Below are 11,694 nucleotides of genomic sequence, written 5' to 3' on the forward strand. Positions count from 1 at the left end.
GAGGTATTTAATCGTATGTGTATAGATTTAGAACTAAATAACGTATTTTACTGTTGACAAATGTTCCTCATTTACTGGGACACGACGCTATAATTGACCGTTCTTATTAGTTCCTTCCAAGTTGGTTTCTGTGTCGTTCGAGACGGATTCTAATTCCCATTCCGACGTTCCACTTCCTCGGTTCAATTTCCCTATTTACCACCCTCTTCCCGTCCTCTCTCCATCCTCCCTTTCTCCCTCCATCACACTGATAAAGGAAGTGCTGAGAAGAGATGCAGTCGAGCATTTCTCTTTCTCCTGGGGAGGGAGGATAGGAGGATGGGAGAAAGGTGTGTGTGTGGGGGGGTGGGGGGGGGGTGATGGAGAGAGGCAGTGAGGTAATTAGGTCCTTATCTCCCCCTCTGACTCCCCTCCCTTCCCTCTGTCTAATCCTGGTGGGCTGTGTGGTGAGGTGGTATGTGTGTCAGCACGGCTGGTTAGTCAAACACAACCAGGACATAATTGGCAAGAGGAGGACGACTTCGCAGCAAACTTATCAGTGACCTGTAGGAACACTCTCTGCCGTCTTCGTTTGTTTCCCTCCCTCGCGCCTACCAGTACCCTCAGCCTTTTTCCTCTGTCACAAAATAATATTACCCCTTTCATTCAGTGGCAGGCCTTCCAGTCCTCTTCCTCCATCTCTCCAATCCCCCGTTCTGTCCCTTCCAACTAACGATTTAGGGATTTTCTAAATTTTTACAATAACCACTGTCTGCTCTGCCCATGCAATGTTTCTTTCTGCTATCTTTCCCTTCCTCCCTCTTTTTTTCTCTCCCTTCTTTCTATCTCTATCTCTCCCTCTCTCCTTGCCCCCTTCTCTCTTTCTTTCTCTCCCTATGTCTCTGTTTCTTGTGACTATGCTGTGGGCTGTTGTTTGCAGATGGACGTGGTCTATACGTTCCAGACGGGTCAGGCTCCGGTCCCGGGGGCGTTGAGACGCCAGCCCTCTGTGGTCAGCCAGCACAACGACGCCAAAACTGTCTCTAGCCCCACCCACGTAGGGCTTTCCTCTTCCTCCCTGTCTGCCAACTCTGCCGGGGCCCCGCCCCTTCCTGCAGCCGCCGCCGCTGCTTCCCCCTCCACTGCAGGCAGTGAGTGAGCGGTTGCGATGGCGGCCCCTTAACAACAAGCTATCTTTTCTCTGCCGCCTCCTCCTCCCCTCTCCTCCAGTCAGAATGCTGCATGACTGACTGTTTGATTTCTTGATTGAATTGCTGACATGCCGTCATTACCTCATCCACAGCCTGCCGATGCCTGCTGACAACTTCCTCTCTATGATTGTCTTTCTATCTTTCTCTTGTTCTGTGTCTGTTTTGTTCCCTTTCTCTCTCATTGTTTTATTTACGCTCTCCTTGGTTCACTCTGGCTTTCCTATGGCTTTCCCAGTTCATCCTGGGGGTTGGAGTTCTCCAAACTCCTAATATGATCTGCATGTATTAACCCAGGTGAGACCTCGCCGTGAGACGAGATCAACCTAAAATAATTGTCAGGAAGTACAAAGAGCCAAATATGTCTCACTCCTAACTCTGAAAATCCTAGCATCTGGAATCCTGACATCCATTTTATTTCCCTGGCTGTGGTCGGTCCGGCAATACAGCGGCCTCGGTAGAGAGATAATTGGACAGGCTAATCTCACACAGGGTATAATCTGAAAAGGTTAAATCCCGCAGGCAGGCCCTAATCTGAGAGGCTGTTATCTGAGGCAGGGCCCAGGAGGTCTCATGAGGGTTAATAGCGAAGGGTTAATTGCATTTTCTAATAACTGTGCATCACTCCATTTCCTGAGCTGCCTCTGCACATCTGTCTGTCTGTCTGTCTGTCTGTCTGTCTGTCTGTCTGTCTGTCTGTCTGTCTGTCTGTCTGTCTGTCTGTCTGTCTGTCTGTCTGTCTGTCTGTCTACGTGAGCAGTGTTTAGTATTTTTCAGATTCCTGTTTTCTACTTCCAGTGGCTACATATCAGAAAGCATGTATCTTCTACCTTCTCTCCAACTGTTACTAAAGACACGTAGGGCATCTTAAAGGGCTAGCCACGGTCACAGTTCATGGGCTGATAGCTCAGCCATCTCCATGTCTAGCCCTGAGGATACATGTGTGGAAAAGGAGAAAGTCCGTGTATGACTGAATGAGTGTGTGAGTGATTGATTCTGTGTCAGAAGTGATGTAGTCATCTGCGCGGTTAGTGTATAGAGAGTCCATTAGTTCTGGTGATGGTGTTGGACTGTTTTAGTAAGAGAGATGAGCTAAGTCGTGTGAGATATGATAGTCAGCTTCCTCTGTACGGATGAGAGGGACAGAGGGATGGGGGGTGACCTTGCCCTTTGCTAGGGGGAGGGATGGAGAGGTGAGAGGGAAGAAAAGGGGGACGTCATTCCTCACACCACGACACAGCACTTCCTCTCCCCCTCAGAGATACACACATGCCGTCTGCCCAGCAACAGAGTACTGAGAGAGACGCGCACACACACTCTCTCGCACGCACGCATGCACACACACACACTCGCTCGCGCGCACACATACACCCTCACACCCTCAGAGGGCTGCAAGGAGATGGCTGACAGATGCCGCAGCTACTCCCTTCTCTCTCCTTCCCCCTTTCTCTCGTTCTCTCTCACGCCCTGTCTCTCTTCTCCAGTTGCCCCCTAACTCATATGTATGGATGAGGCCCTCTTGTTTTTCTACTTCACATGCATCTTTCTTTCTCCCTTGCCCTCAATCTCGCTTTCTCAGTCTCTCTCGTCTTGTCGTCTTTCTGTCTTCTTCTTCTTCTCTTCCCTCTCTCTCCTCCCTCTCCCTGTCAGTCCGCTATTCAGGGAGGACTTATGACTCAGTGTGTGTTTTATTACATTTTTTTTTTTAAAGACTTGGCTGGCAACCCCAGAGCTGACTTTTTCCTCCATGACAGCCTCTGCATCTCACTCTGCTTTTTTCTCACTAAAAGAGATTCATGGGGAAGAAAGATAGCCATATATTTCTACCACATTTTGTTATGTAAAAAGGGTGATGGATGCCTGTGGTACACTGGTGTATCTTCGCAACCGCCAACACGCTCACACGAGAAGCACGCAGAGATCAGATAGATATGAGAGGACTTAGAAACCTAGAGAACTACACACAAATGTAGACACACACACACACATATTAGAGGACTTAAAGCCCTGGGCTTAAGAGGCAAGGTTGCAGAGACACTCGTCACACACTGAGGTTCTGGAGCAAAGGAAGAGGTGGTGCAGGTAACGGATTTGCAAATTGAACTAAAGTCTCTGGAAAACGTGTGAATATGATTAAAGGAAGAAAAGATGATTAGGACTGAAGAGTACAGTGTGGAAAATATCTAAATATATTAAATAGGTCATGTAAGACTGAGAATACAAAGTGGAATTGAAGTAGCTCATAGGAATTTGTATCAGCTTTAAGGCTCATGGAGTGTTGAGTCAAGCTGTCACCTTTTACCTTTCACCCCTGACCCCTATCCCCAATCTATGCACACATTTAGAGCTGCTGTATGATGGTCGTTTAACATGATGACTTCTTTTTTTCACCCATGACCTTTTCTCCTTTCGCTTTCTGATCCAATTGCTGTAGGCCCTGATTCCCAAACCTTTTACTATTTTTCTTATTTGTCTTTCACTCTGTTTTCTGTGATACTATTTCCCATGTTGCACTCCTTCATCTTTTGCTTCTCTCGCTCTGCTGTATGTTTCCATCCTCTCCCACTCTTATGTCTCTTTCTACTCCTCTGTCTCCCTCTCTTCTCCCAAGACTCTCTCCTTAGTGACTGCAGGGTAACAATAACAGACCAGTAGTTTTCATCCTTGTTTTACCATGTTTATTTGTGTGTGTCCGTGCGTGCATACGTGTGTGTGTGACTATTTTCTTCCCGGCACGGAAATAGAGCAATGGAAATATCTTTTGTTCGACATCACAATGCTCTCTTAAACAAACACATACACACATAGCCAGAGAAGTCTGCCTGAAATAAGAATGTAAATATCAAGAATCATCACAGAGGTTGGATGCTGATTGGATAGTCTGTAGAGATGAGGTCCACATACAGTCCACCAAAGTGGAGCTCATTTCTCGTCATAGTCAGCCACATCATGCCAGAGAATGCTGTGGAAATGGAAATGATTGGATATGACCCTTTTTCATTTTTTCTTCTTTCTTTCTCTCTCACACACATACTACCATTCAAAAGTTTGGGGTCACTTAGAAATGTCCTTGTTTTTGAAAGAAAATCACTTTTTTTTGTCCATTAAAATAACATCAAATTGATCAGAAATACAGTGTAGACATTATTAATGTTGTAAATGACTATTGTAGCTGGAAACGGCAGATTTAAAAAAAAAAAAAAAAAAATGGAAATGGAATATCTACATGGGCGTACAGAGGCCCATTATCAGCAACCATCACTCCTGTGTTCCAATGGCACGTTGTTAGCTAATCCAAGTTTATCATTTTAAAAGGCAGAAGATCTCGTACAACGCTGTGTACTACTCCCTTCACAGAACAGAGCAAACTGGCCCTAACCAGAATAGACAGAGTGGGAGGCCCCGGTGCACAACTGAGCAAGAGAACAAGTACATTAGAGTGTCTAGTTTGAGAAACAGACGCCTCTCAAGTCCTCAACTGGCAGCTTCATTAAATCTGCCTTCTAGGCAGAGTTGTAAAGAAAAAGCAATATCTCAGACTGACCAATAAAAATAAAGGATTAAGATGGGCAAAAGAACACAGACACTGGACAGAGGAAGATTGGTTAAATGTGTTATGGACAGACAAATCTAAGTTTGAGGTGTTCGGATCATAAAGAAGAACATTCGTGAGACGCAGAAAAAATTAAAAGATGCCGGAGGAGTGCTTGACTCCATCTGTCAAGCATGGTGGAGGCAATGTGATGGTCTGGGGGTGCTTTGGTAGTGGTAAAGTGGGAGATTTGTACAGAGTAAAAGGGATCTTGAAGAAGGAAGGCTATCACTCCATTTTGCAACACCATGCCATACTCTGTGGACGGCGCTTAATTGGAGCCAATTTCCTCCTACAACAGGACAATGACCCAAAGCACAGCTCCAAACTATGCAAGAACTATTTAGGGAAGAACCAGTCAGCTGGTATTCTGTCTATTATGGAGTGGCCAGCACAGTCACTGGATCTCAACCCTATTGAGCTGTTGTGGGAGCAGCTTGACCGTATGGTACGTAAAATCAAATCAACTTTTATTGGTCACATACACATGGTTAGCAGATGTTAATGCGAGTGTAGTGAAATGCTTGTGCTTCTAGTTCCGACCATGCAGTAATATCTAACAAGTAATCGAACAATTTCACAACAACTACTTTATACACACAAGTGTAAAGGAATGAATAAGAATATGTACATATAAATATATGGATGAGCGATGGCCGAACGGCATAGGCAAGATGCAGTAGATGGTATAGAGTACAGTATATACATATGAGATGAGTAATGTAGGGTATGTAAACATGATATAAAGTGGCATTGTTTAAAGTAACTAGTGATACATTTATTACATCAAATTTTTTATTATTAAACTGGCTAGAGATTTGAGTCAGTATGTTGGCAGCAGCCACTCAATGTTAGTGATGGCTGTTTAACAGTCTGATGGCCCTGTAGGCCGTCTAATCGTTGTTGGTAATCAAGCCTACCACTGTAGTGTCGTCTGCAAACTTGATGATTGAGTTGGAGGTGTGCATGGCCACGCCGTCATGGGTGAACAGGGAGTACAGGAGAAGGCTGAGAACACACCCTTGTGGGGCCCCAGTGTTGCGGATTAGCGGGGTGGAGATGTTGTTTCCTACCCCCACCACCTGGGGGCGGCCTGTCAGAAAGTCCAGGACCCAGTTGCACAGGGCGGTGTTGAGCTTAATGACGAGTTTGAAGGTTACTATGGTGTTAAATGCTGAGCTGTAGTCGATGAACAGCATTCTTACATAGGTATTCCTCTTGTCCAGATGGGTTAGGGCAGTGTGATTGCGATTGCGTCGTCTGTGGACCTATTGGGGCAGTAAGAAAATTGGAGTGCGTCTAGGGTGTCAGGTAGGGTGGAGGTGATATGATCCTTGACTAGTCTCTCAAAGCACTTCATGATGACGGAAGTGAGTGCTACGGGGCGATAGTCATTTAGCTCAGTTACCTTAGCTTTCTTGGGAACAGGAACAATGGTGGCCCTCTTGAAGCATGTGGGAACAGCAGACTGGGATAGGGATTGATTGAATATGTCCGTAAACACACCAGCAAGCTGGTTTGCGCGTGCTCGAGGATGCGGCTAGGGATGCCGTCTGGGCCGGCAGCCTTGCGAGGGTTAACACGTTTAAATGTTTTACTCACGTTGGCTGCGGGGAAAGAGAGTCCGCATGTTTTGGTAGCGGGCCGTGACGGTGGCACTGTATTGTCCTCAAAGCGAGCGAAGAAGTTGTTTAGCTTGTCTGGGAGCAAGACATCGGGGTCCACGACGGGGCTGGTTTTCTTTTTGTAGTCTGTGATTAACTGTAGACGCTGCCACATTCCTCTCGAGTCTGAGCTGTTGAATTGCGACTCTACTTTGTCTCTATACTGACACTTAGCTTGTTTGATTGCCTTGCGTAGGGAATAGCTACACTGTTTGTATTCGGTCATGTTTCCGGTCGCCTTGCCCTGATTAAAAGTAGTGGTTCGCGCTTTCAGTTTTGTGTGAATGCTGCCATCAATCCACGGTTTCTGGTTCGGGAAGGTTTTAACAGTCACTGTTGGTACAACATCACCGATGCACTTGCTAATAAACTCACTCACCGAATCAGCGTATACATCAATGTTGTTGTTCGACACTATCTGGAACATATCTCAGTCCACGTGATCGAAGCAATCTTGAAGCGTGGAATCAGACTGGTCAGACCAGCATTGAACAGACCTGAGCACGGGCGTTTCCTGTTTTAGTTTTTGTCTTTAGGCTGGGAGCAACACAATGGAGTCGTGGTCAGATTTGCCAAAAGGAGGGCGAGGGATGGCTTTGTATGCGTCACGGAAGTTAGAGTAACAATGATCCAGAATTTTCCCAGCCCGGGAAAGTAAGAAGTGCCCATCAAGCCAATTCAACTTGTGGCAACTAGAATGCCAAAGGTCTGCAAGGCTGTAATTGCTGCAAATGGAGGATTCCTTGACAAAAAAAAGTTTGAAGGACACAATTATGATTTCAATTAAAAATCATTATTTATAATCTTGTCAACGTCTTGAATGTATTTCCTATTCATTTTGCAACTCATTTCATGTATGTTTTCATGAAGCTCTGACGAAGGCCGTGAGGCCGATGCATAAACTCATTAATGTTCAGTGATACTATCAAGCGCAATGTGCGGTTTCCTTTTTCCTTCATGTATGTTTTCATGGAAAACAAGGACATTTCTAAGTGACCCCAAACTTTTGAATGGTAGTGTAGGCAAGTAGATAGAGAGAAATTGTTTGCTCACGTTGTGGTGTAGTACAGATTATAGTCTAATTAGGTTATTGTAGGGAGTGTTGAGTACCATCAGCTTCATAAGTATATTTGAGTGTGTTTGTGTGTGAAAGGCTGAGCGTGTACTGTGCGTGTGTGTTTGTGTGTGAAAGGCTGAGTGTGTACTGTCGTGTGCGTTTGTGTGTATGAAGTGCATGTTTTTTTCCCCCATTGATGTGTCAACCTTTCATGCCCTCTACCAATGTCTTCTCATCATCTCTCTCTTCCTGCACTTTCCCTCACCACACTCCCACCTATCACACCAAATATCCCACTCGTCTTTGGTCGTCAACCAAGGAGCCCAACAGACAACTCCCTCCATCCCTTTATTCACTGAAGAACATTGAGATGCTGCCAGCTAGCTTTACTGTTCTGTAGCTGTGTGTAGGCTGGTGTGTTGGTGTGCATCCTAGCGTCACAGTGATAAGACACTGCAGCTTGTAGCCTCAGATAGCACTGTACTGTATGTGTTTGGGGGGGGGGGGTGTTGTAGAATTAAGTATCTGTGTGGTTGTGTTCCTGATGCTTGCTAAATATCCATCCACCGTCATCATCAAGTGTTCCCACCTCGTAAGTTGGTATTTTAGTATTGTACTGTGTTTTTGTGCTCTTTTTGTTTTGCAGTGCTCCTTCTCTATTTTCCACTCCACTCTTATGTACTGTACTGTATTGTAGTGGACTGGAGGTTTTTGTGTGTATGATTTGGGGGTTGTTTGTCTTCCTTTTGCTTGCTGTATGATTTAATGATCGGCGCGTGATCGAGACTGCAAAGGGCGACCATGACATTCCAGAATCCTTCACCTCTCACTGACCACCTTTTGCCCCCCCCCTAGCAGATTACCCATAAACCCCTGCCTGTCTGCCTGACTCCTCTCATCACCATCAACACAGGAAGACCGAGCCAGGACCCTCATACTAACTGTCCTTTTTATTTATCTCTTTCTCTCCATCTTTCCCCTCTTTCTCTCCCCTGTCTCTCTCTCTCTCCCCCCCTCTCTCTCTCTCTCTCTCTCTCTCTCTTCGGTCTCTCTAAAAGATTAAGGTGGTCAATGCGTTCCGTAGCTCCCTTTACCCGGGGCTAGAGAACCCAGAATCCAGAAACTCCATCCATAACTTCATGGCCCACCCTGAGTTTGTCCCCCTGTCTGAGGAGGAGGCGCAGATCCCTGAGAGAGAGGAGTCCAGCAGCGATGAGGTGGATATGGAGATCCAGCCCATCCCCAGCTCCTCGACTGGGGGGGGACAAGCTCCAGACGTCAGCCACGAGACCTCCTGCTGATCACCTCCTCTCTTCTCCTCTGCTCTATCCATCCACCCCTGTCGGCCAGCTGGCATCCCCCCTGCAGTTCCTCTCCTCCACCATGAGGAGGACCAGCGGTGCGCCCCTCAGATCCTTAGACTCATCCCACAGAGGGTGCACCCAGAGTGGGCAAGGGGTCCCGGTCCCTAGCGCCTCCCCCTCTTTACCTCTTCCTCTTCCCTCCACTTCCTGAACCCTACCCCCACCTCTCACCTGACCACCCCCACCTTGCCATTCTCATCGGCTTGCACTGACTGTGTCGCGTGTGCCCTTTAAGTCTGTGCAGAAGAGTGACATGCAGAGCATCCAATCACATTGTGCCCCTAACTCATGGGTGGGAAGGACCATTTGGGGTCCACCAATCTGCTCCGTCGAAGGCCGTAGCCTGTCCTTCTGTCCATCTTTGGGGTTTTATATCAGTTTTTTTTTGTTTTACCTCAGAGTAGCCTAGAACTGAAACGCAACATGTTTATCCTTCTGTACTAGCTTATAGTCTGCATACACTAACTGGCACAGAACTTTAAGAATATACCCATGTGTACATTGTTGGATGTACATACATGTAACTGCCAAAATAAATAAGACACTTAAGTGAGGGATACAAAGTATATTGAAAGCAGGTGCTTCCACACAGATGAGGTTCCTGAGCTAATTAAGCAATTAACATCCCGTCATGCTTAGGGTCAGGTATACGAATACCCAGTTGCCCATTATTTTGGATACCATGGTTAGAAGAAGATGCCTCAAAGGAGCATAGGGGGTTTAAAGTGTGTGTGTGTGTGTGTACACGTGTCTCAGTCCCTCGATCTCAACCCAACTGAACGCTTATGGGAGATTCGTGAGCTGCGCCTGAGACAGCATTTTCCACCACCATCAACAAAACACCAAATTATGGAATTTCTTGTGGACGAATGCTGTCGCATCCCTCCAATAGAGTTCAAGACACTTGTAGAATCTATGCCAAGTCGCATTTAAGCTGTTGTGGCAGCTCGTGGTGGCCCAACGCCCTATTTAAGACACTTTATGTTGGTGTTTCCTTTATTTTGGCAGTTACCTGTATATATGCTTTATAGGCTCAACACAGCTCCAAGCTGATTGGATGATCAGATGTACATGGCCCATGTGATTAACAGCTTTCAGCTACTACGTTTCTCTTCTCTATTTCTCAATCTGTGTTTTAATTGTACAGCATGTATGCATTTGATCTGTTTTGAAGCAGGATGTACTAATGGGTTATTCAGTTCAATGCAGGAAACCATGTCTTCATTAATTCTGATACACTACAGCTTTTCAATGATATCGGTTCAATCATCTAAACATCTCTCACTTTAATTTGGTTCTTCTGGGTCCATTTAACATGATTCCATTACGATTTATCCTGTTTTTTTTTTTGAAGGACAGTGTAAAGAATGCTATGATATTTTAACAGAAAAGTGAATTCTCTTAAAACAACATTTTCAAAGTAAAGCTTGCAGCAGGCTAGAGCCAGAGGGCACCAGTTCTCTGTGGAGTAGGGTCATAGCAAGACGATGTGGAGGTAAAAAAGGGGGAAGGGGCATCTCCCTCATCCGATGACCTCATCCTTATCTCATCCAATCAGGGTTCTGGTTTTCCCTAGCCCTTTGAGAGTAAGTTGACAGCTTATGAAACTGCCTCAATATGGAGTAAGATTAAGAACGTCAGAGTGAAGTGAATGATATTTCACCCCCATCTCTCGTATGCATGACGTATATTATCCATGTTTCATCTGTGTTGAGTAGAATGGGAATTTAGAGATGGGTTATGTGAGACATTATTTGGGGTGGGGTTAGGACGTACGTATTCCTGTGGACAGAAATGGGTAATTGTTTTTGCTTTAGTATGTCTCAACAAAAAAATCAAAAAAAAAAAAAGTCCACACAAATACATTCTCTGTACCTTAACAAGACAAATTTAGTCCTCGTTTTACACTGTTGACAAAGGGGTGTTGGGCTTGTTCCTGTTAGCTCCGGTGTGAGTGTGTTATGTTGTTATCGAGCATCACTGTGTTGGCTGCAGAGTGACACAGGGGACTATCGATCTCTCCCATCATGCCTCTGGGAGAGCCAACCGTGAGCGGCCCAGATATAAATCCAATATCTCCCCCTCCCTCCTCACCCCGCCCCGCTCCCTCACACCCTCCCTCCTCCGGGCTGCTAGGATAGGGACACCGCACATCCCCACATGTCCTCTAAGGTCAACCAACCACAGATAATGGCGTAACAATAAGAGGAATACTCTAATAAGAAGAAGAAGGGAAAAAAAATACTCAACCAGAGATGTGTATGAGAGCTCCTGTATTCAGTAGTGTATGTTGTTGTCAGAGGTGTCATGCCCGTAGGGGGCACAGAGGCACGTGCTCCCTCAGATTTGTCATGTTTAAAATATCTTTTTTGGGGGTCTTTTTTTTTCTCTGTAATACTACTAGGCACCTAGCAATTTTATATAACTAGCTACCAAGAAACCATTTCAGGCTATCAATACAGTTAGAGTAGCTAGCTTGTCGTCCTCTTAGCTGGCATGCCCGCTGGCAAGGTTGGTAGACTTTAGAAAAGCAAGCAATAACTAAATGTACTGAATAAGTCTCACATTCCTTTCAATATTTTACCAGAGATGCAGAGAAGTATATTTAGTTTCTTTTTTTTAAATAACCACCAGTCAGGAGGATACAGACAGCTCAATTGGTATGCTTAGATATTCAGAAAAATATTTTTTTTTTGACATAGAATTAATAGAATGATTATGGCTCTAGATTACAGGAAAAAGCTGCTTCAGATGTTTGAAAAATGCTAAATTCTCCAATTTACGGTCGGGGGGCTTACCACCCCTCCGGACCACCCCCCAGCCATCCTCA

At 45.5% G+C, this 11,694-nt stretch overlaps 1 protein-coding gene across 6 annotated transcripts in view; it reads left to right on the top strand.

The window, feature by feature from the left end:
• LOC115208132 (plasma membrane calcium-transporting ATPase 1) overlaps positions 1–10,714 on the top strand; it is a 165,452-nt gene extending 154,738 nt beyond the window's left edge. For 3 of the 6 annotated variants that reach the window (XM_029775963.1, XM_029775962.1, XM_029775965.1), the window contains one exon: positions 8,559–10,714. In XM_029775963.1, coding sequence (XP_029631823.1) covers positions 8,559–8,801 — 243 coding nt within the window. In that variant the 3' untranslated portion in view covers positions 8,802–10,714. Of the gene's footprint in view, positions 1–919; positions 1,131–8,558 lie in introns of all 6 variants that reach the window. The other 3 variants (XM_029775964.1, XM_029775966.1, XM_029775967.1) reach the window with 2 other exon arrangements.
• Positions 10,715–11,694: the final 980 nt, after the last annotated feature.

The sequence above is a fragment of the Salmo trutta genome, chromosome 14 (assembly GCF_901001165.1).
Source record: "Salmo trutta chromosome 14, fSalTru1.1, whole genome shotgun sequence".
Classification (NCBI taxonomy): Eukaryota; Metazoa; Chordata; class Actinopteri; order Salmoniformes; family Salmonidae; genus Salmo; species Salmo trutta.